General features: G+C 29.8%; 2 protein-coding genes across 2 annotated transcripts; both read right to left on the bottom strand.

The window, feature by feature from the left end:
• Positions 1–725: 725 nt before the first annotated feature.
• Positions 726–5,776, bottom strand: LOC120078084 (glucose-1-phosphate adenylyltransferase small subunit, chloroplastic/amyloplastic). The gene is made up of 9 exons (XM_039032294.1): positions 5,374–5,776; positions 4,887–5,183; positions 4,422–4,691; positions 3,694–3,873; positions 3,333–3,436; positions 3,125–3,236; positions 2,893–2,991; positions 2,378–2,497; positions 726–1,158 (listed from the first exon to the last, which is right to left on the bottom strand). The coding sequence occupies exons 1-9, from the start codon at positions 5,653–5,655 to the stop codon at positions 1,042–1,044; spliced, it is 1,581 nt and encodes a 526-aa protein (XP_038888222.1). The 5' UTR covers positions 5,656–5,776; the 3' UTR covers positions 726–1,041.
• Positions 5,777–10,331: 4,555 nt separating this feature from the next.
• LOC120078729 (subtilisin-like protease SBT5.3) lies at positions 10,332–23,327 on the bottom strand. The gene is made up of 11 exons (XM_039033037.1): positions 23,141–23,327; positions 22,944–23,044; positions 22,459–22,556; positions 21,073–21,240; positions 18,014–18,122; positions 14,223–14,757; positions 13,095–13,192; positions 12,736–12,981; positions 12,409–12,523; positions 11,787–12,000; positions 10,332–11,394 (listed from the first exon to the last, which is right to left on the bottom strand). Exons 1-11 carry the CDS (start codon positions 23,231–23,233, stop codon positions 10,856–10,858), a joined length of 2,316 nt encoding a protein of 771 aa, XP_038888965.1. The 5' UTR covers positions 23,234–23,327; the 3' UTR covers positions 10,332–10,855.
• Between the last annotated feature and the right edge of the window lie 2,689 nt (positions 23,328–26,016).

Genomic DNA, 26,016 nt, shown 5'->3' with positions numbered 1-26,016 from the left:
CATTTATTTAGTCTAATATGAATAATAATAAGAATAACAATATTTGTAATTTAGTTGGAAAGTAATAACAACTTAATTATTAATCTAAATAAATTTTATAAATATCATGAATTAGAGAGACATCTACCGATATCAATATTTTATCGATATATTTGTAAATTAAAATTGCGATTTCAATATCGATAAGACGAAAATCAAACCTCTAATCCCAAAATTAATCCCAAAATCAATAGTGTGTACTTGATATTAGTTGAATTATACTATTTTTTTTTAAAAAAAATCTATTTAGTTGTTAAATAACAACATGACACTTTAGACTTAAGTGACATATACAAATTTTGTTGTACAATTCCCCTCATTAAGATTCCTCATCTTTGGACCTTTATGACAGTCTGAATATCTTCATTTAAAAATCAATCTTCAAAATAGCAAATGGAAAATCAAGCTCTTATTCTTGATAATAACGCCATTTTCCCTATGAATTCATTTAGGGTCGTTTTAGCTCACTCCATGATTGGGGCAGCAACTATAATAATGGTGTGTACAACTATTTAGAGTATAATAAATACTATTTCGAAACCCCTTTTACTATGATATTTACTATTTTTCATTTGTCCTCTCTTTTCTTCTTTGCTACCATGTTAACTATTTTCTACTCAAACAAAAATAGTTTATACTTAAACACAAATTATTTTAATCCATTGACTATAATAACCACCTCAGCATCCTAAACGTCCCTTAAAAGATTATTTTGGAAGTACTAGTCATGGGTAAACAAAAAGAACAAGAAGAAATGAAATTATTCAGTGCAGAAAAGGGACATTTACAGACTACAAATAAGTTAAAAAAGTAATAGTGCCTAGTGGACTGTGGAGTGAGGGATTCTCTTCCTAAGCTTTTCATTTACTACCAAAAGAAATGTATGTAGACATAATATGTGGGCAGGGCAGAAACAAAATTGAGGAAGATAGAGAGAGAGGGAGAGTGGCACCAGTTGAGTGAAAAACGTGTCGGTTGTGTTGTGTTTTGTTGTGGTGTGGTTTAGATGACAGTGCCACTGGGAATTAAAGCATCCTTGATTACTGTCACGATTCCACTCTTTATGAAGTACCCATCTGTCTCTCTTGCTGCTTCTTGCACATTGTCTCCATTCACGATCTGAGATTAATATTATCAAGCGGCGAGTCAGAAAATTATCAAACCCAACAACAATATTCATATGATTACAGCATTTTGTGTCGATTTAGTTTACTACTTAAAAGACATGGATATGTTTAGAACTGATTTTAAAAAGGTTAAAATTATTTTTATTACGTTAAAAAATTATTTCAAATATAATTTTAATAATTCAAAATCAAATTTGATTGTATGAAATGCGCAGGTAAAAGTATAAGATCAAATACTTAACTGATATTAGTGAATAAAGATGTATTTTAGTGATTTTAAATATGAAAAAAGTTATTTTTTTGGGTTGTTATCAAATATAAAAAAATGAACCAAAATATTTATAAAATATAGCAAAATTTTATAACTATCAATGATAGACGCTGATATCAGTAACATTGATAGACACGGATTAAAGTCTATCAAAGTCTATCATTGATAATTAATCAAGGTCTATCATTGATAGTTATAAAATTTTGTTATATCTTGTAAATATTTTTAATAGTTTTACCATTTGAAATAATTTTTCTATTTTTTTTAACTATTTCAAAATTACTTCTTTTAAAAAGTTTTCAATAGACACTATTTGAACTTTTAAAACAAGAAATTAGAGGTGAAATGAATTTCAAAAACTAAAAATCCAACCTCAAATAGTTACTAAATGGGACCTATGGGGCCTAATAAATCAAATGAGATATGCTCATGTGGCAATAGAGGCTATTACTTACTTTCTAAACATTATATAATCCTTGTAATTAATTTTTTTTGCTGTGCTTAATATGTTATCGTCTTTAGATCTATTCAACACTCGTGTGGCTATGGTAAATATATAAGTAGCAAGTACTGAACTTATTAAACACTATTAAAAATTGACACTTTAATCTAATACTCCCAAAAATCGAAATAAGAAATGATGACAGAAAACAAGTAGGCGGCCATGTGAAGCTGATTTGAAACAGATTTATTCCCACCGTCAAAATTACTTGAAAGAGAAAAAGGAAGCTCTAATGAACTCAGTTCTCATCTACTTGTCTTTGTTCTTTCCCAATGGAAGCAGTGGATTTTATTGAGTCAAACAGATAATGGAAATCAACACCCAGATGAGACCCCACCCCGAAAATGCATGATAAGATATAATAAGGACGTGAAGTAAGCATTATAAAGTAAATGTTAAAAATGAAATAAAAGCAAGCATAAGTTGACAAAGACAAACCTTGACATTTTCCCCGATGCGAGCATTTTTGTCGACGATAGCTCTCTTGATGTGAGAGTTTCTACCAATTCCAATTGGTACACTACCTTTTGCCGCCAATAATCTACGGTCAGCATCCGTCTGAGGAACACCATGAGAAAACAAATCAGGTTAGATGCACCCATTTTTATGCATCTCAATCTCATCACACAAAAAACAAAAAACAAAAAAAAAAATCAAATATTGCAAAAAAGTAGGAAAGTGAATTTGCCAAGAAGCAGATTATGATTGGACAATTTGATTGGGCACACAAAGATAAGTGCAATCTAGAATACACCTAAGTATTTTTCAGCTTTAGGTGAGTGTTGAAGAGTAACATTACCGATGAAAACTAAAAAGTGGTTTTCGGACATTTTCATGTGGTTGAACTATATAGCCAAACAATTTTGAGAATCTAAAAATACTTCAAAGAAAGCTCAAAAAGCTCAAAGCTATCTCAAACTCATGATACAGAAGGTTATTATCAAGCCACATACCTCATAATAATCTGCACCCATCAATAAAGTGTCTTCTATGATTGCACCTTCTGATATGCAAGTTCGAATGCCAACGACAGAATGATGAATCTTGCAGTTCTGAGGAGAGAATAAAAAAGGGGTTATTCCAAACTGAAGGAAAGGGGAAGGAATAATACAATGGAGACAATGTAACAATAGTATAATACCATCTTAGCAAAGCAAAGATCTACTTTGCTAGTAAAGAAGTTACCTTTATGACACAGCCCTCGCCAATAACACTGTCTGTGATATCAGCATCAAGCATTTTCGAGGGCGGCAAATACCGAGGTTGGGTGTAGATTGGAGACGAACGATCATAGAAGCTGCAATTGGGTGTTTCATGTATCAAATAAACAAATGATAACTGGACAATTTATAAGTAAAGAATGAGGAAACCAAATCAAACTTGACAAAATTACCTAAAATCTGGTATTGGCTTCTTCGTGATCCCCAGATTTGCATTGTAAAAAGCTTCAATGGTACCAATATCTTCCCAGTATCCATCATACAAGTAAGCTTGCACCTAAAAAGTTAAAGCAGCATCTTTATTGTAGAGATCGCAGCTCAAATAAAAGCTCTGAAGTCATCTTTCTCCATCAAACCAAGAATAAGTGACACGAGTTCAAGATCAGCACACTCATTCATCTAGCACTTTTCCTTTTTTCTTTTATTTACTTTTTATTTTTGAATCTTGGTATAAAGATACATCATACATGTAATGGTTAGGAATTACATCAGACAACTAGATGGTCAACAAGGCCACCATTATTTGGTACTTACCCTCATTCCAATGGAAGTTGCACCAGGAATAACTTCACTCCCGAAATCATTTGCTCCGGGAAATTTATCTCTAAGAAGATTCAGCATCACATCCTTGCTGATAACGTAAATACCCATGCTAGCTATGAAAGGCATCTCTTTCGCTCTCTCATCATCAAGACCCAAAATAGTAGTATCAACCTGTAAGAAATAAAACAGGATTGTTAAGCTTTAAAATAACCAGCCTAAAAAAATATCGGAAAAATATCAATTTATACCCTTAAATATCAATTTAAACCTTGAACTAATAATTATATCGATTAAACTCTGAACTTTTTTATCTACAACCTCCATTATGTTCCGTTTGGAAAAACCTCGTATGAAATTTTATAATTGTATCAGTTAAAGCCCTAAACTTTCATAAATGAATTAGTTTAGACTTTTAGTCAAAATTTACATTGAGAATCGTTAAACATACATTTTAAGAAGTCTACACACGTTTGAGAATGAATGATGGATGATTTTCGAAGGTAATCGTAATGAAAGTTCTAAATTGATAGGTTTATGAAAATTGGTCAAACAAATTTGAAAGAGGGTGTAAATTAATACATCTACGAAAGTTGATACATCCCCAAACTCTAGGGGTATAAATTGATGTTTGACCTCAAATACAATGATGGAACAGTTTATGAATCAAGAAATGAGAGAATAGTTTATTAAGATAAAAAAGTATTTAAGTTTGGATTCACCTTCATCGTTTTCAATTGCTCTCCTTTTGGTTTCTCTGCAAACTCAATTATGCGTCCCTCTTCATCAATCTTCATCAAACCAAATGCAGTTGCACGCTTTTCATCCATTGGTAGAGCAGCTACAGTGATATCTGCATCAGTCTCCCTGTGTGCTTGAATAAATCTCTCGTAATCCATTCGGTACAAATGATCACCAGCAAGAACTAGGTACTCCAACACATTCTGCTCTTCAAATAACCACAAGTACTGTCTAACTGCATCAGCTGTGCCCTGCAAGTTACGATGCCAAACTTCTATGAGATAAGACTTCATTTTCTCGACGAACTTAAAGAAAATGCATTCCGAAATCGAAAGTGTTAATGCCATCGTTCACAGAAACAATATTCTGAACAAAATGATAGGTTTCAGTTCACTTATAATTACGAATTAATCATGAAAGAATAAATCTGAGCTTGATTCAATCACCTGGAACCAATTTGGATTCTCCGGACTCTGCTGAGCGGCCAGAACCTCAACAAATCCTTCATTCTTGTAACCACCCATGTTACTCGCATAAGCTCGGGAAAGGTGACGATTAAGAGAAGCAGAATTGAATTGCGTGAGAACATAAATCTTGGAAATGTTGCTGTTGAGACAGTTGCTAACAGGAATATCAATCAACCTATAGTTCGCTCCAAGAGGAACAGCAGGCTTCGCCCGCTTCTTAGTGAGCGGATAGAGCCGAGTTCCGGCACCACCTCCTAGAATAATCCCAAGCACACTCTAAACACAACAAAACAGATAATACTATTCAACCACCATCCATTCCATAAACAATTCACGGCAGCTCAAAACAGAAAATCACATAAAATAAATTCCACGAACCCATCAAGTACAGCAAACAACAAAACTATCCAAATTCCAATCAATTAAACGCATTCAAATGATAGCACGAAAAAACAAGAATACCGACCCGGCTAGCATCAGGATCGAGGCAAGTCTGAGAGTTCTTGGAATCAGAAACCGCTTTTGGAGAAACGATCGAGGGGGCCGCGTTACCACCGGAAACACGTCTTGATCCCAAAACGGAAGCTCTAAAGTCAATCTTATCACCAGAAATGTGAGACGCACCGAATGAGAGGCTTCGAAGGCTGTTTCTCCTTGCACGGTTAGAAACACGGTTCGACGACGAAGACGACGACGCCGACGTCGTCGGAAGTCTGAGAACTCCAACCGCAGCCATAGAAGACGCCATTAGACGATCAATTCAAATCCACAAAAGCGATCTCCGGTGTCTTCTCCGATCAGCAAGTCGCCGGAAAAATAAATGAAAAGCAAAAATCAGCTCCGCAGCTCTACGGCCTAAAAAGAGATGCTTCGCCACTGATATTTGATGTGGTTTCGGTGTCGATTTTACCCTTGGAATTTCGACTTTATTACGTTGTTTGCCCTCAAGTTTCGTGCTTCGAAAGGTTGTATTTTAGGGGTAATATGGGGAAAAAGAAATTTGTAGCGGTTCCCCAATAAAATTAAATGAAATTAATAAATTTCTAATTTTGTGAGATTGAGTGGACGTGGATTCACCGATCTATCCATGGGTCACATGGACTCTTCCTTTTTAGATTTTTTGGGAACGGCTTAATTCAATGATTTTGTATTATTTTAAAAATTAATAATCCACGTGTCATCTTTAGCATATCTTAATGTCTTTGTACATACATCATGGATTGAGAGATCATATTCAAATTCCCAAAAATTTCTAATATTATCGGAATATTTTTAAATGATGCTATCATGGCAAGTAATAAATAGAGACGGTGCAGGCAATTCTCATAATTTTCTCTCCACATATAGTTGAACTAAAATACAATAGGGATGAGAGATTCGAACCGCAGGTATCTTTTATTACATGTAGTACTTGAACTTTACCATTTATTTTTAAAAATAACTTTATGATATGTTTGGACTAAGGAGGATAGTTGGTGGAATTAATTATCTCCACTTGTTTGGTATAATTATAGTAAATGCGATTAAAAAAAGTTATAAAATGAAATAAACAAGTATTTGGTAAATTTCAGATTTTAACATAAAAAAATACTATAGAATAAGGATAAAATAAATTTTTTAATGGTTAGTGAATAGAGATATGAAATTTTTTACGAAGTGGATCTCAAAAATTACTCTAAGTAATTGAAAAAGTATCTTGCTATAAATTATATTATAATTGGTTTCACCAAATATTACAAATTGTTAAAATTTTAACATACAAATTATGATAAACTCAAATTCGAACAGAGTTCATATTCGAATCCTCAACCTCACATATTGTTAAACTAACAAATATATATATGAACATTAAATTTAAAGTATATTGACTAAAATTAGATAATTAAAAGTAAATTTATGAACAAAATTCAAAGTTGGAAATAATATTTTACCCTAAATAGTAATGACACTTTTTTCAGGAGATATCCCAACGCAATTACAAAAATGATCCTTTATAGCAAAACAAAATAAACTAGACCAAATATATATTTAATCTAACACCAAAATGTCCAAACCTAGCCAAAATTGAATATTGGACGCAATAACTTAAAAGAGTAACATTACCCAACTTTTATAAAACACTAAAACCTTAAAACAAAATAGATTTAAATTATAAACTTAGTCCATATAATTTGTAAAAAGCCAGAGTTCACTCTATGATTTTAAAAACCAGAATTTAGTCCTTATAATTTGATAAAACTTTTCAAAAATAATCTTTATTATAAGAATGTTTATGAGGATTCTATCAAATTACTGGCTAAATTCTAGTTATAAATTGTAAGGACTAAATTCTAACTTTCTAAGTTATAAATTTATGAGAACTAAAATTTACAATTTATCTATAAAATAGTTACATAATAGAAATATGGATAATAAATTTTACCACAAATTCAAAATTAAATTTCAATGAAAGTATCATCAATTCAATAAATAATTGAGAGACATATTATTGTTCATAAAATGAAAATTCACTGTTTAGAATAAGAAAAGAAAGTTTAAAATGGAAGCATAATAAATTATTTCCAAAACACATTTTAAGTTGAAAATTCAACCACAATAAATTATTCCAAATACATTCTTAAGGTACAATGCACCTCACAAAATGAATTAAAACTTTTTTTTTCTTTTTGGTTATAACACAAAATGAATAATAAAACTTTATATTAAAATATGGGTTAAATTAGCACTGTCCATATCCTTTTGTTTCTATTTATTATTTTAATATATTTATTGTTTAATTTTCTTTTCCTTTTAGATAATAAATAAGGGGAATAAAAAAAAGTACGGACATGAAGGGATGAAACATAGATCAGGTATTCAAGTTTTGTGGGCCCAAGAATCAGGAGGGCCGTTGAACTTGAGTGATGACCACGAGGTTTCGGTACACTGGCCCACACCTGAATATTTTCTCCACTACCCTCCAAATATTTGGTTTGTTTCCTTTACCATCTTCGAGGAAACTTATTTTAACATGCTTCCAAAAACTCGAGTGTACGCATTCCATTTTGATTTCTTAATTAATTAAAACTTAAAAATTAAATTAGGATTTCTATTTGATTTATACAGTTTTAAAACTTCGAGCAAATATAAATTTATATTCTCAAAATTGTATCAATTTAAATTTTTAATTGAGAATTATATCAATTTAAATTCATCCTGAGCTTTCATGAGTATGTATCAACTTAAACCCCTCACTATATTTTATTTGGATGAACATTATGTGAAACTTTAATTTTATTAATTAATTCTCTAGACTTACTTGAGTTGATCAATTTAGGCTCTTAATCAACATTTCTTTGAAAATTTTCTATTCAAATTATAAATTGGCATTTGTAGAAGTTTACTATGCATTGACGACTTTGATATGTAATCCCGACAAAAAATTTAAATCGATTCACTTATAATGATTTAAAAGTTTAATTGAAAAAAATTAAATATTTTGCATGATATTTCAAATTACATCTAAAAGAAGGTGTAAATTGATATACTTTTAAAAGTTCAGAGTCCAAATTGATACAATTATTAATTTATGGTTTAAATTAATACACCTCCAAATTTAAGTATTATAAATTGATATTTACCCTTAAAAATTTAATTATTTATCAAAATAAACATAATTCAATTGATATAGTTTTTCTAGTGATCACAAGTAGAAGATCGGATTATCAATTTTTTGAAACGGTGACTAATTTCTTTATCATTAAGTTAGGTTGAAATTAACTGTACATAGTTTGGTCACATATCTCAATTTATGTGATAGAGAATTTTTTTTTTTTTTTTTAATTCGGTTACTTTTGTAATTTTAACTATGTTAAAATTTAGGAATAAGGTAAAATGTAAAAAAATGTGTGGGTAAAAAATGATTGGGAGACAGTCGGTGAGGTTTATATTAAAAGAAAAAAAAACTTCTATAACCACATCGACTACTTGAGAATTAAGACCAAACTATTTAAATAATTACGTATTTTTCATTGGATAGAATCTTTATTATCAATATATGGTGCCGATAAACAAAATATTCATCTTTTTAGATTTATTTTCAACCAAAATAAATTTTCTATATTAAATTAGTCATTTCCAATACTTTTTTTTTTTAAAAAAAAAAACAAAACAATATAAAATTTCTTAATAAAAAAATAATACAAGATATAATTAAAATATTTAATCGTATAGTTTCGAAAAGTTAAATATTACAATATCATAGTATAGTATTCAACTTAAATATTACAACTTTTATGGTCTTAAAAATAAGAATTATTAACACATCCATATCTTAAAAATGTATTAAGTATGAAAAAATTGAGATGAAAATTAGAAAATAGTTGATTGTTAAAACTATGTTTTTTTTGTTGTAAAATATCACACACACGCACAAGCACGGGCACATGCACACACATACACATGCTCACACGCACGCATACATACTATATTCATGATCAGAGCGGCCATACACACACATTATATTCGTGATTGGAGCGGGACAAGGAACTCAATCCTTGTCCTCATCCTCCTTTAACCAATAGGAAGAAAATTTTCCCCACTCTCTCCTTCATTCTCGTCTAATCAGGGATTCCTTGTCTTGTTACGGGCAAGTCCCGTGGAAACGAACACCTCTAAATACATGGCCAATTAAACCTTTCTAACCCAAATTATCGCCCACTCAATGTATAAAGAAAAAAACTTAAGTGCATCTCGGGCAACACTCATCTTTTTGCATCCCAGATTGTCCAATCATAATTTGTTGTGTGAAAAATTATTCTTCTTTCTTTTTTGATTTTTTGAATTATTTTAATTCTTTTTTTTGGTGCGGACAATAAAGTGGGATGCATAAAGATGAATGCATCCCAAATTACCCATGTGTAAATCATTTTGGTTGCCAAATCTTATCCGTAAAGTGGAAATAATTCAACTCACATTAAAAAAAAAAAAAATTTGCCACCTTGGTTCAAATTTTATCTAATAAATTGTCACGTAGATCGAATAAGCAACATTGAAACTATTTAGAACATATTTAAGAGTGATTTTCAAAGGGTTGACATCATTTCCAAACATATCTTTAATACATCCCAAATTACCCATGTGTAAATCATTTTGGTTATCAAATCTTATCAGTTAAAGTGGAAATAATTCAACTCATATTAAATAAAAAAAAAATTGCCACCTTGGTTCAATTTTTATCTAATAAATTGTCACATGGATTGAATAAGCAACATTCAAACTATTTATAACATATTTAAGAGTGATTTTCAAAGGGTTGACATCATTTCCAAATATATCCTTAATCATTCAAAAATCTATTTATTATTTAGGTTTACCATTTTTTAACGTGATTTTAACACTTATCACACCCACATTAAAATATGTTAACAAAATGATGGTGTGTACTATTGGAAAACTACTCTTCGATGAAAAATTATCTGATAACTCATCTCCTTCCTGCTTTTCTGGACATCTCAAGAGAGGAGGAGAACCTGTACATATAAGCATACATGCCATACACATCTCAGATGACAACATGTCGTATCGGACTATGAGTTCGACATGACTTGAAACTTCTTTATAACTAATACGTTATAAAGACGAAAAATATAAATTTTTGGATCTAAATTTCCAAAAGGATTAGAAGCACGAAGAATACCAGTGAAACCATCACCAATTGTCAGCTATTGTTTTCCCTCACTTTATCAATTATTCCAAAAGTCTTAGGTTGAGAGTGAGCCAAACAACCGTAAGGAGCACAACGAGGACTCAAACTAGAGTCATTCTCGTCTACAAATCAAGGCATCAAACTAATATGTAGAAACTAGATCAACCAACCAAATCAAATTTCGAGTCTCTTCAATTTGACTTTTTAAGTGCTTAAAAACACTTTAAGAGGTCAATCCAAACGAGTTCTTTTCAACTTTCTACTAAACTACCTTCACCACAATAGGGCTTCTTACATGGTGCTTACCATCTGACCATATCAAATCACCATATACATAGTTCTTCTTTGCTGCATTCTGTTCCTTAACTTTCATAAGAACTTTGAAGCTCTGCTCTTCACCTAATCTTGTGAAGTTCAACTTCTTTGGCTTAACCCAAACCGATATCCCAGCCGGTTTTCTTATCTGAGCTTTGTACGTTCCAGGAGAACCGACGTTCTTTAATCTTCGAGTAATTGTGATTGATCTAGAGAGCTCAGGGACAGTAATTGAAGGGTAGTTGAGATTTGTAAGATTAATAGGCTCTGAACAATTGAAGGGACCACTGGAGAATTGTGATATTTGAGCTTGGTTATATCCTAATGCACATAGAAATAACAGATATTCATTAACCTCTATGTCATAGATCAAGCCAGGATCAGTAGCACCATTTGGATGAACATGTCCTGCTCCATAGTTCAATGGTGTGGCCACAGAGTAGGATGCATTGAGGAGCGGCTCGAAGTTGTTGTCCAAAGTGTTTGCTGTGAAAAATAGAAGAAAATAAGACTAAAATGGGATTTCTTGCACAACCAAACCAGAATCCACTTATTTTGTGACGGGGGAAGCTACATGATCTTTAGATTTCGAGATCTTCCACTTTTTACCCATGAAATTTTAAAAATGCTCATTTCTATTCATACTGATTTATTAATTAACGAAAAGCATCGATAAAAACTCTAGAGTAAAAGTGTAAAATCTAAAAATCTAGGGACCAAATGGAAACTAAACTCAAAACTCAAGGATGAAAATACAAGGCTTCAAAACTTAAGAATCAAATAGAGACTATACTCTAGACTAAAAAGATATTTTCTCTTTCTTTTATTTTTGAAAACGTTTCGTGCCAAACAAAATACCGAGGACGTCGAACTTTTACCCGTGGTCATGATGGCAGATTTTATAGCTGCAGGACTCCAATGAGGGTAAAGAGTCCTGAGAAGACCAGCAATACCAGAAACATGTGGGCATGACATGGAAGTTCCTGATACTGAGTTAAAAGGAAGCCGACGATTATCATATTCTTGATTTGTAGGTCCTTCTGCTTCAGTATAAGCAGCTATAACACTCAGCCCAGGAGCTGTAACATCAGGCTGCAGACACAAAATTTACCCAACAATCAATTCAGATCCAAACAAACTGCCAAACTAATAGAAGTATCCCACACCCCATTTGATAACCATTCAATTTTTAGTTTTTTATTTTGAAAAATGAAGTTTATAAACACTAGTTTTTGTGAGTGTTTTCAAAATCTAAGCCAGTAGATTTAAAAAACTTGTTTTTGGAATTTGGCTATGAATTCAAATGTTGTTTTAAGAATGATGAAAACCATTGTAAGGAATTGTCAAAAAGTATACACAATTTTCAAAAATGGGAATTTAACAATGAATCAAATGTTATTTTAAGAACGATGAAAACTATTGTAAGGAATTATCAGAAAGCAAACACAATTTTCAAAAGCAAAAAATAAAATAATTATCAAATGAGGCCTAGAAGACAACCTTTAGGATCTCTGGAATAATAGTGTTTGGTCCCACTGATGAAAATGCTGCCATAAATGGAGCTGGCCTTATACCTAATTGAGTTGTAGCTCGTGTGATGTAAGCCTTGGGGAACCTATTCACAATTTGAAGGTTTCAATAATTGCATGGTGTTGTATATAGAAGATATGAGGGAAGCCATATGTCCCAAATAACCAAATATTATTTACCGTTATATTAACTTAGGGCATGCTTGGATTGACTTTCTAAGTGTTAAAAACACTTGAGCTCTCAGAAAGTCAATCCAAACAAGCCCTCTAACTCGATATTGTTATAGAAGCAACTTACTTGGTTGAATTGATGTATGTTAAAACCGCAGTGCCATCAGTGAAGTTTATGTGCGAGGCTGGAAGGACATGTGGGTCAGCAAGGATTTCATTCCCACTAGGCTCATTATTGGCGAGAATCATGCCCACAGCACCAGCCAACAGTGCTTGCTCGCCCTTGTCGACTCTTGCATTATCGCCTCGAAGGCAGACAAGGATCTTTCCCTTTGCCTTCATAGGATCAAGTGTACCAGCTTTACACAATTGACTGAATGGGGTCCAAGAAGTCAGTCAATTAAGGGCCTTAATTGATAGTTCTAATAACACGCAGAGTAATCAAGAAGGAAATTAACACAGAGCAGAAAACTATTGTTTCCTTACGCTTCATGAGCTGATGCATTGGCTAATCTAACATCTGCAGCACTCACGAGTGGATAGAACTTCCTGCTTGGCAGAGCATTTTGGGACAGGCTTTCACCCTATAAAGGATCATACTCTTTGTTAGGCAAATACATCATCTATATTCTCTACAAAACCCCCAATCTAATATATATTGAGTTCCTGCTATTTTATATGAATTGCTTCAAGAGTCTTGCTTGAACAGTGTGAGTAGCACCATCAATGGAAAATACATGCAAGGTTAAACTGCAAGTTTAGTCCGTAAACTTCCAAGTTTGTGTTAGATAAGTTCCTAGATTTTAAAAAGTTTCAAATAGGTCCTTAAACTCTCAATTGTGTGTCTTATAAATCCCTACATTGGCCTGTTCAATCGTAACTAAAATTCACAAATTTATTAGACGCAATATCAAAAGTTAAATGATCTATCAAACACAAAATTCAATTTTATGTTTGATAGGTTATTATTATTCTTTTTTTCAAAACACTGAATATGTATGAGAGTACCAGTTAGGGGTATATGGGTAATATTGGTATAATATTAGCAAGGGCATAATAGTAATTAGTTATGGGTATCTTGGTTAAAGATTGAGGGTGTTAGCAACCTTAGAAGGGCGAGGATCATTTTAGTGAGAGTTTCCACCGTGGGACTTTGGAAGAGAGAAAAACCTCTCAAAAGGCTATTGTGTAACTTCTCTTGATATTGCAATATATTACTATCAGTATTCTTTGTGTTTCTCTAAGTTTCCTTATTAGGTGGTATCTTAACAATATGCTAGATATCTATTAGATACAAACTTAAAAGTATAGGGGTCTATTGACATTTTTAAAGTTTAGAGACTTATTAAACACGAAATTGAAAATTTGAAACCAACATCTAGGGACCAAACTTATAATTTAACTTAAACTTAATGTCATAGCTAATAACTTTCAAATAATACCGATATGGGGTTAGGTTAAACTATTTTATTCAAGACTACAAGTTTCTCCCTTGAAACTCTTAACTTCACTTTCACTTATATTTTGTGTCAAATTCAAGGAAATAAAGCAATCATATGATGGACAGTATAACTATAACATAGTGCTTCTTACTCAAGAATAAGTTGCCCTAACCTCAATCTGCTTCTTGTTCCCAAGAACGACAAGACTAGGGAACTTCCTGTCCATGGTACTGGCTCCGACGGTGATCTGCCAGGGAGCAATATTGGTCACCGTACCGGCTGCAGGTCCCGAATTTCCGGCAGAGCAAATCACCACAATCCCATGCTTCACGGCGTGGAATGAGCCAATGGCTACACTATCGTTAAACAACGGATTCGGATCTCCTCCAAGCGATACCGACAACACGTCGACGCCGTCGTGGATCGCCGAATCAAACGCCGCCAATATATCGGCATCGAAGCACTCATTTCCGGCCGCTGGAGGCCAGCAGACCTTGTAAGCGGCCACCCGAGCCCTCGGTGATCCGCCCTTGGCGGTGCCATTTCCCAAGCCGAAAACGCTAGCTCCGGCGACGAAGTTACCGCCAGCCGTGGACAAGGTATGAGAACCATGCCCTTCTTTGTCCCTCGGCGAATTGAACGAAGAATTAAGAGGGCCAACCACAGATTCATAGCCTTTGTTGAAGTATCTTGCTCCGATTAGTTTCCTTCAGATTGAATTACCAATAAAAAAACCATTACGGAAATTTCATGGACTGATCCGACTATCGCACCTCCGAGGAATTCCAAAGAGCAAAGTTTTTTTTTTTTTTTTTTTTGAAAATCCCATTCTTTTTCTTTATAAATTATACAAAAATACTCCTAAATTTGCTACCTTTATAAAAAATACTCTAAATTTTCAAAAGTTTAAAAAATATCCTTAAATTTTAAAAAAATTAAACATACTTTTACTAGAGGTGTTCAAAAAACCCGATGACCTAAAAATACTGATCAACCCAACCCAACCCAAAATTTTTGTTGATATTGAGTTGGGTTCAAATAAATAAAATTTTTGTAGATTGAGTTGGTTCATGATATCACCTAAAATGACCCAAACCAACCCGATCTTTATTATTAACTTTATAATGTATATTTTTTTACTTATGATACAATCATATATACATATATTTATTTAAGTTTTATCATTTTTTTGGATAATTTATTCTCCAACAACTTCTAAAAACAGTTTTTTAGCACTTTGGAAAGAAAATATTCATAATATAAATCGAAATTGAGTTGTTAATCTTAATTCAATATATGAAAATAATTAAATCAATTTTTTACATATTAACAATTTATTTTCTTTTGGAACAAAAATAACCCGATCAACTCGAATCAACCCAACCCAAATGTTTAATGGTTGGGTTGGGTTGGGTTGGATTCATCTTTTAAGAAGGGTTATTTAGGTTGAAGAAATTAACAACCCGAATAATTGGGTTGGGTCCAAAAAGTCCTTCAACTCAACCTAACCCAATCCTACCCACGAACACCCCTAACTCTTACCATTATTTTAGATAAAAATCATTAGTATTTTGTGTAAAAAATACTACTAAATTTTCAAAAGTTTAAAAAATACTCTTAAGCTTGGAAAATACATGTACTGTCACTATCTGAATACAAATTATTAATATTCGTTACAACTATTCATATTATTAGAAAAGTTATTTTTTAACTTTCTAAGGTTATTTTTGAAACAGTCGAAAGTTCAAGGGTATTTTTTAAATAGAACTATAATGGTTTTCATCTAAAATGAACGATATAATATTTGTGAACTCTTTTTGAAAATTTACCGATATTTTGAAACTTTTAAAAGTTAGTGCTATTTTTTATACCATGTTCATGAATATTTTTTATAATTTAGTTTTTTTTTCTTGGGTAGAGAAAGTTAATTTAGCATTATTAAAGTAATATTTAGCATTATTAAAGTAATTATTTCTTTAGCTGATTCAAGATACTATTTAAAAAAGTAAAGGTTATGAATTATAGAAAAAATAACTAAATATATGTGTGTGTTCACTTTATTGTAGGGAGTTAAATACATTTTTATCATTTCATGTATTTTACTTCAAATTTATGAACTGTATTAATTCAATTTTGTTCATTTGAAATATCATTCAACTCTAGAGTAAGCATAACTTAGATAGTACAAAATATGTATAAACGACTAAAATGTCTGAGATTTGAATCCTTCATCAGAAGTTAAACTAAAAAAAATAAATGAACAAACATTTATTCGACTAAAACCCTCTCAATGAAAGAAAAATCTCTTTAGGTCACCCATGTAACTTGAGTTCATCCTTTCTTAAATACCGCAAGCTATATTTGTCTTAAAAAATGTCATAAATTACATTTTTGGTTTGTGAAATTTGTACTTATTTTCATTTTGTCCAAAAAAATTTTATAAAAGAAACATTACTATATAGTGTAGTTCAAAAAATGACTCTAAATAATTGTTTAGAACATACTTTAAATAAATAGATATATGACATATCAAATAAATAATTGATTCAAAAAGTAAAACGATGACTAAAAATAATTGTTGTTTGAAAAATGAGAGGTGAAAATGAAATATTATAAAGTTTACTTTTAAAAATAAAGGTTTAAATCCTATTTTAGCTCATGAATCATGAATCTTATTCTATTCTAGTTCCTAAACTTTAAAAATGTTTATTCTAGTCTCTGAATTTTTAAAAAGTGCTTACGTTAATTTTTGCTATTGATATTTTATTCATTACTAAGCTGACTAGTGAGATAACTTGTATTTTTTGGATAACTGGGTTACCAAATAAATTAGTCACACTAAAAAAATATAGAGTTTCAATTTTGAATTAGGTGGTAAAACGATTTTCCATATAGGGTTTCAATTTTGAATTAGGTGGTAAAACAATTTTCTATAAGAAGTCTCAAAAGTCATTTTGTGTTAAAGATTTTGATCATTCACTATTTTGGTGTGTTAACTATTGACATTTTACTTTACATTCACCTTACTCAACTCATGCTAGATGCAATTTCATCCTAAATAGATTTCGTCCTTATAGAGTTAATAAAATCTTAACAACAAGGACCAAAATAAACATTTTTAAAAAACTCGGAGACTAAAACATCATTTTTGAAAGTTTAGGGACCAAAGTAGGATTTAAACAAATATATATAAATTCTAAGCATAGTGGACTATTCCATTTATATGTAACTAAATATTTAAAATTGACACAAAAAAGGGTAATGTATATATATACACACACATGAACATGAACAATGTACTTGGTTATAAACCTAGTTTCTTTTTATGGATAAAAAGTGAAAAGGGATAGAAGGAATCAATTGTTGTACTTTGCAAAGAACATTGGGGAAGGAAAAACAAAACAAATTGTTCATATAAGCATTAAAAACAAGATCCAAATGGGGAAAAAAAAAGTTGTGGATCCCATTTCCTCTATCTATACCTATATTTGGCTATATCTTTTCAACTTCATTTGAATATTCCTAACTTTTATTACCCTCAATTTTTATATGTATTGTCTTCAAGAAAATGAGTGGATGTCTCGATTGTTAAGTTACGTCATGTTAGCATGTTGTTATGTCATTTTTTGAGAAATTTTAGGTCTTTATTATTTGATTGATTTTATAATTTGATTCTATGCCTTGATTTTTTAAATTATATAATAAGACAAAGAATGATAATTGAAAATTCCTTCTAAAGAGCCCATGTTTGGCCTTGAACCCTAATTAATTAGAAAAATACAAAAGCTAAAGGATATGTTATAACACCTACAAAAATCTAATAAAAGTATTGAAGTAAAAATATTAGATTAAAATATTAATATATATTAACCATTTTTTATAGGTCGTTGGTTTGAATCTCCACTTTGCTATTCAAATAGAGTTGAAATGAGAAAATGTAAGTGAAGAGGAAAAGTGAGGTACCTATTGCAATGGAAAGAGGGATCATTTTGGTTTTGGCAGATTCCTCTCCACCTAAGAGGAATTGGTCCCAAATCATCATCACTAAAGCTCTTTGATTCTGGCCACACCCCTATGTGAGTTCCCAAACCAAAATGCCCCTTAGTCCAATATGTCAATTTGCTTAAAATAAAATCGATTAAAATATTATTTTGATCTTTATACTTAATTTATAGAAGGCTTGATCTAACAACTCAATTTCAACGGAAAATTTTTAATAAAGTTGGTTAATCTAAACAACTTAGTTTTTATTATACTATTGAAATTTGAACATTTGTTGTTGAGTTTCGTCTTTTTGTCTTTCTCTGTTTTGCACATTTATCAAGGAACTTCATCTTATAATTCTAGACTCCAAAAACTGACTTTCTAACTTCAACATATAAATTTCATATTTCACATAACTCAACTCAACACCTCAAACACCCTCTAATGTCTTCAAGTTTAGTTTATGTACATTTAAATGTTTAATTTTAAGCTCTAAATATTTAATAAATTTATTTTAGTCCCTCAAAGTTACATTTTAAATCAAAATTGGCTAAATAATTTTGATGCAAGGATATCATGTGAATATGGTTCACATTTTACTGGGAAAATACTAATAGATAACATTTTTTTTTTTCTAAAAAACTAAGAATAAACTAACATAATGGAGTATATTTATGATTTATCGAAATCAAAGAACTAAAATTAGACATCGAAAGTAGGGTTATTTTCGAATATAGAAAAATAAACTAAAATATTTACAAATATAGCAAAATGTGATTGATGAGTGATAGATTGTGACATTTTATTATAGTTGAAAATATTTTCAACATTGAAACAATTTCTCTTGAAAGTTCATGAACTAAAATTTAACAGACTTCAAAATACATGGACCAAAATATTATTTTAACATATAAAATTTTATTACTAGTGTTCTAAATCCAAATAAGATATAGCTTTTAAAAGGTTGAATTTTGAAAAGACTATTTTAGTCCATATAGTTTAAAATTTGTTTTATTTTAGTCATTATACATTCAAAAATTTAAATTCAATACCAATACATCAGTGGATCTTAAAAATTAGTCTCTACTTAATATTTCATTAAAAAATAAGTCTATAATCTGTACTTTTTGGAAACATTTCAAATGAAAACCGCTAATTAATATATATTATTTTATTGAATGTCATATAAATTAACTTCAAACACATTTGAAAATTCAGAGAACTATAAAGCGAAATGATGAAAATAGTATTATCTTTTTAAAACCCTAGGGTTAAGTTGAACAATATATAGTAAAAAAAAAAAAAAAAACCTTTTTAAATATAAAAAAATATTTAAAATATTTATACTTTATAGCAAAAGGTTACAAAAATAGTAACTTTTTGTTATAAAATATAAATATTTTTAGGAATTTTCTATTTACGAGAATTTCTAAAAAAAAAAAAAAAATCATCCGGTGACTTTCCAAATTATCTTTAGCTATTTAATAATTTTTCCCTTGACCATCTGAATTTTCCTTTTAATGAATATTGTTAGAAAGAAAAAATGTTTTTGCTTTCAAAAAAGAATAAATAGCGCTGAAATTAAGAAGTATTGTTCTTGAATCTCCCTACCTTCATTTATATATTATTATTTTTAAAAAATAAATCATTTTAATTCATATATTTTGAATTTTATTATATTTTTATCTCAAAATTATATATCCAATTTTAGTCATCATAATTTAAATAAAATTTAAAATTAGTTTAATTTATAATTGATTTTTTCATAAAACATAGTCTTTATCAGCATTCTTGTTATAAATGGTGAGAATATATTATTCTTATAGTATTTTCTTTTTCATGAAAATTATTATTATTGTTTAACCAATTTCGATAACAATTAACTATAAATGACTAATTAAAAGATTTGTTGAATGTATAGGGACTAAATTTACAATAATTAAAATTTGACAATTGAAAATATGAACACTAAAATGAAATGAAATTTAAAGTATATGAACTAAAATAGTATTTTAACCAACAACAATATGGAATGTATATATATATATATATACTCCCAAAATATATCACTTTACCAAAATGAATATAACTTAACTAACATAGTATTTATACTATTAACCTCTTGAAGTTAAAAGTTCTATTCTTCCCCCTCATATATGTTAAAAATCACTTTTAGTCCCTAAACTTTCGTAGAAGTAACAATTCAACCCATGAACTTTGGTTTGTAACGATTTAGTCCTTGAACTTTTCAATTTTGTAACAATCTAGTCTCTGGATATTATTATGTAACAATTTAGTCATTGTACTTTAAAATTTATAACAATCTAATCCATATTGTGGAAACTAGTGTTAAGATTTAATAAAATTTATTGCATAAATAAACCGATAAACTAATAAGAGACTTATTATTTTTATAAAATTTAAAGTCCACATCATAAAATGATAAAATTGACATCTAATTTTGATATATTTTTTACTTAGAAACTAAATTGTTACAAATTAAAAGTACAAAAATTAAATCGTTATTACTAAAGTTTAACGACTAAATTTGAAAGTAAATGGACTAAATTGTTATTTTTAGAATCAAAAGTGTTTTTTTTTAAAGAAAAACAAAAGTGTCACTTCAGCCTACATATTATGAATTAATGATAGGGAGAGAGAGGAGAGAACATTCATATCTTATCCTATTTGTTTATTTATCAATTAATTAAAAAAATTATAAAAAAATCAGCCATTGGGGTTGCTGATAAGAGTCAAACCAGACTGAACACAGGTCTATTAAAATATATTTTTAGTTCTTCAAAAAAGAAAAAAAAATCATTAAACTAATAAAAACCTTCTGTCATTTTGATTGGTCTAAAACCCTCCTTCACCAGATCTTGTTTGTATTCATAGAAAAAGTCAAGGCCTCTTGATAAATAAAAAAAGAAAAAAAAAACTATTTTTCAAATGGCTCTAAAAATATAAAACTAAGCAATAATAATAATAATAATAATAATAATAGTAAAAATAATTAAAAAAATCAATTGAAAACTGACCAGTATCAAGGTTTCCAATAATGGTGTCTTCTCCAAATCTTGCCTTCTTCCATATTGATTCTGAAGTGATAACTCCATTGTTGTTCTCCATCCCCATGAACTCCCATGATCTTGTTGTGTGTAATTTTCTTCCTTTGTTCAAAAAAATCGACACCACTTTTGGATGTTCTGGTTTTTTCGAGTTGTAGAACGTTAAATCATCGTTCAACTCAAAAGTTTAATGTTATATCATAAGTAAATCTAAAAGTAAGAGCAATGCTCTTTTTATCTTATATTAAGAAAATTTACCCCATTTGCTAATATTTTGTTTTTGAAGATTAAACTTATAAAAATACAATTTATACATATAAATTTTAATATTTTATCTATTTCAATTTTTTAATATTTTATCATTTTTTTGGTTAATGTTTTCCAAAATCCAAGTTAAATTTTGAAAACTAAGTCCTTGTTTAATAATCATTTAGGCCTTATTTGGTAATTATTTGATTCTTGAAAATTAAGTCCATAGATACGACTCTCACCTCCAAATTTTTTCATTTGTTATCTTACTTTTACTAAGTATAATAAACCAAGCCAAATTTTGAAAAAAAAAAATAGGTCACGTTTAGTAATCATTTAGTTTTTAGTTTTTTTTTTTGAAAATTAAGTCTATATCATCCACATTTCTTACCATGATTTACATCTTTTAAGTACAATGGTTGAATTCTTAACCAAATTCAAAAAACAAAAACAACTTTTTTTAGTTCTCAAAATTTGGCTTGGTTTTTTAAACCATTGGTGAAAAATAGATAACTAAGGAACAAATTTGGGAGTAGAAGTAGTGTCCATAAACTTAATCTTCCAAAACAAAATCAAAAAACAAAATGATAGGTTTTAAAGATTTATTTTTGTTTTTAATTTGACTAAGAATTCAACCATTTACTTAATAAAGATACAAATCATTATAAAAAACGTAAAGTAAATATACTTGGTTTTCAAAAACCAAAAACAAAAAACAATATAGTCACCAAATAAGGTCTTAGTTTTTGGTTTATTTGTCTTAGTTTATTTTCCACCTCTAAATTTCTTGCTTTGTATATAATTTTTACCAGTATTTTAAAAAATAAGTCAAAATTTGAAAACTTAGAAAAAAAAAAAGAAGAAAAAGAAACTAGTTTTTCAAAATCATAGTAAAAAATTAGAAAGAAAGGATCTTAATTTCGAAAACAAAATAAATTAAAATGATTATCATACCAGACTTAAATTATTAATTATTTTTCACATATGTTGTACTAAATCTAAAAAAAATTAAGATATTATATAATAAAATTTTGTCTCTTCATAAAACTTTAAAAAAGAAAGGAGATTTATAAATACACAAAAAGGAGAAAAAGAGAGAAAATTTACTAGCTAATTGAGCAGCAACTTCATCTTCCAACATTGCTGCAAAGCCATTGATGTGTCTTGTATACGAGTAAAAGATGACATCTTCTGTAAAATCGTCTCTATTAAACAGAAAATAATCAATCACAAAACCGTTAAATTTGAACGTAAAACGTACCACTCTCATCTTTGTATCATATTTACACTATTACGAGATCTAATTAACATACAACTTAAGTTGATACGTTATAGCAAACTCGTCTCCTACTTAAATAAGAAAAAATAATCAATCAACCGTGAAATTAAACCTATCGAACATAAGATATTCATTACTCTCATTTTTGTATCGTGTTAAACTATAGCCAAATAACTACGAGTTCTGTGGTTCAAATTTTGATTGTATTAAAAAAAATAAAAAACTATAGCTGAATCTAAAAGTATAATTTAAGATGATGGGTTATAGTAGAATGATAGAGTCAAACTTTCTAGTTCTAAGTTTTGAAACGTACCTTTTGAGAAATGGACGGAGGAATTTGTGGTGAGAATCGGCGACGACATCGGCGGGCTTTCGACCGCCGTGGGAATGAGCTCCCATGTAGACAACATAGGACTGTAAAATGGGAGGTGAAAAAGATGTGAGAGGAAAACAAATGGTGTTTGGGAGCTAAGAAAATGAGGGGGAAAATTAAATAAATGATGAACTAACCCTTTTAATGGCGGACGTGGGAGTGAGCAGTGAAGAAGAGAGGAGAAGAAATGGAAGAAGAAAAGTAGCAGAAGAAATTGTTGTTTGTGTCATGGTTTCTTCTTTCTGATCTCTCTCTCTCTTCCTCCTTTGCCCTGATTCCCTTTCTGTGCTTTACTTATATATATTTCTCCCTCCAATAGAATATAAAATTAGATACTCCCACACAATATTTAATTTTCCTTAAAAAATTAAGTTATATATATATATATACACATATAACAATTGTACAGTTGACCTATTTTTAGAGACTCAAAATGTAAATGACCCGTTTTTTGAAAAAATTGTCAAATAACCTTTTGTTGATGTCATGATTGAGTGAAGTTACAAATTTACCTTTAATTTCTTTCTTCTTCTTTCCTTCTTCTCTGTGTGACCACAACTTCTTCGACAGAACAACTTAGCGAAACACTTTTTTTTTTCTCTTTCCTACTTTTCTTCTTTCCTAGTGGATCAACTTTGGCGAAAACATTTTTTTTTTCTTTTTCTTCCGGCACAAACCAACTTTGGCAAAACTATTTTTTTCTCTTTTTTTCTCTCTTTCGTTGACGCGACCAACTTCGACGAAAAACTATGCACCAACTCTAACTGTGAGAAAGGAGAGTGATATGTGAATGAGAAAAAGAAGAGTGAGAGAGAGGATAGTGATTTGTGAGTGAAGAAAAAGGAAGAGAGAGCAAGAGCAAGATGAAGTTTTTTTCGCAAACGCGAGTTTATTTTGGGTAATTTGACTCGAATATGACGTCAATAGAAGTTCATTTGACATTTTTTCAAGAAACTGATAATTTGCCATTTTGGGCCCAGATTTTAGGTCATCTATACAAATTATTTCCTATATATTTGTCTTCACTCGGTGAATGAGGTATCTATCATATTGACTGATGTGTGGACAAGATTGTTTTAGTTTAAAAAACCATATTGGTTCCTATATTTTGAAGTTTATATATATATGATCAATTCCAAACATTTCTTCACTTTCAATAAATCTAGTCTTTCAAAAGTTAATTTTTATAAAAACATTAGCCAAATAACAATTTTCATGCAAGAAAGTACAATATATGAATATGTTTTCAAAATCTATAGTGAAAAATAAATGTTAAGTTAAAAAACAATTATAGTGAAAATGCTAATAGATAACCATTCTTTTTAAAAGGAAAATCAACAATAAACATGTAGTATAGACTAAATTCAAGATTTATTAAAAGTATAACAATTAAAATTGCGTACATAGATTAAAATTGAGCAAACTTCAAAGTGCCAAAATGGCATTTCAACCATTGTTTTATTATAAGTTTATAATCTATAAATTAAGGATAGTTAGAAATTAAATAAATATTTTATGGACCGATGCGTAATAAGTATATGCCTTNATTTATATATGCTTTGTTATAAATTTACATATACGTAGATTTATATTTGTTAACTCAATTCATTAGATGACAAGCTAGTTATGTATTAGCCGAAATAAGTATAACCTGTGTTAATGACTAAGAAGTCTATGGTTCGAGTCTTCTTATTTTTTATTATATTAAAAAAAAATTATATAATAATTAGAGATTATATGAGTAATATTTGATGGAAGGTATAAATTGATGATACATTTATAAAAATTTAAGATTTAAATTAATACGATTATTAAGTTAGAGTTTTAATTAACTACGAACTGGGTACAATTCTTCTTCTTCTTCTTTTTTTTTCTTTCTTTTTGGTCCTGTAATGATTTTTCTTATGAATGTGTACATTATTTAACAAGAAGATCTTGAAGTTTATAAAGTTGACTACGAATACGACTTAGGGCTTAGACTATTTGAAAGGGAGAGCAATTAATTTGTGTGGAAAAAGAAGAAAGATCGAGTGTGATTATTGACTTTTCCACATTACACGCAAGTTATAATTAGAAGAAAAATTGTCTCCAATCTACCTCTTTAAACTTTCTACTTATCAATATAATTTATGTGTTCTCACTTCCGTTAGAAAAAGAGGGTGTTTGAGATAAGGAGTGAAATAATGAAGAGTAAAGAGTTAAAGTTTACGGAATTGTGAACTTTCGAAATCTACGACGTAGAAATTGATAAGATATAAAATTGATTTTTTTAATAACGTGACCACCAAATTCTTAAAAAGGGTCTTCATTTTCTTTTTTTTAGTTCTCATAACATTTTATCAAGAGTGGATGAATTGTTAAGTATTAATAATTTTTTGAAAAAATCCCAAATTTAAGTAGTAAAGAATAAAGATAATGATGTATAATCCATCACAACATAATTAAGTGAATAAAACAAATTATAATCTCAAAGTTAATTGTTTGATCTTTCACCTCATAATTGTTTGACTGAAAAAAATGGCAACGAAAAAGGATGAGTATCATATTGAATTATTCTTAGCTCGTCTTAGTTGTATATCTTTACATGCTCTACACATTGGTTCAAAATCATTTTCATCATCTATGACTATTGCCTTAGCGGCTGTTTGGGGTGCTGAGTTCAAATAGGATGTCTGAAGTTCATATGTTTGTGGAGTTCATATATCTGTAGAGTTCATATGTCTGTGTTTGGGGTACAAAGTTATTTGGTCTGAGTTCATATGTCTTTGTTTGGGGTGCAGAATTATTTGGTATGAGTTCATATGTTTGTGTTTGGGATGCAAAATTGAATTCATATGTCTGGATTATTATTTTTGTTGTGGATTTTTTTTCCCAATAATTCTACTTATCTTTGTTTGAATAAAATGTGGATTGCAATTTTTTCCTTTTAATTTTTAAAAATTTTTCTTTCTTTCTTTCTTTCTTTTTTGGCCAATGAACAACAATTAACCCATTACATTTCTTGTAGAAATAT

Source organism: Benincasa hispida, chromosome 5 (assembly GCF_009727055.1).
Source record: "Benincasa hispida cultivar B227 chromosome 5, ASM972705v1, whole genome shotgun sequence".
Lineage (NCBI taxonomy): Eukaryota > Viridiplantae > Streptophyta > Magnoliopsida > Cucurbitales > Cucurbitaceae > Benincasa > Benincasa hispida.
This window is presented reverse-complemented; position numbering and strand designations above follow the sequence as displayed.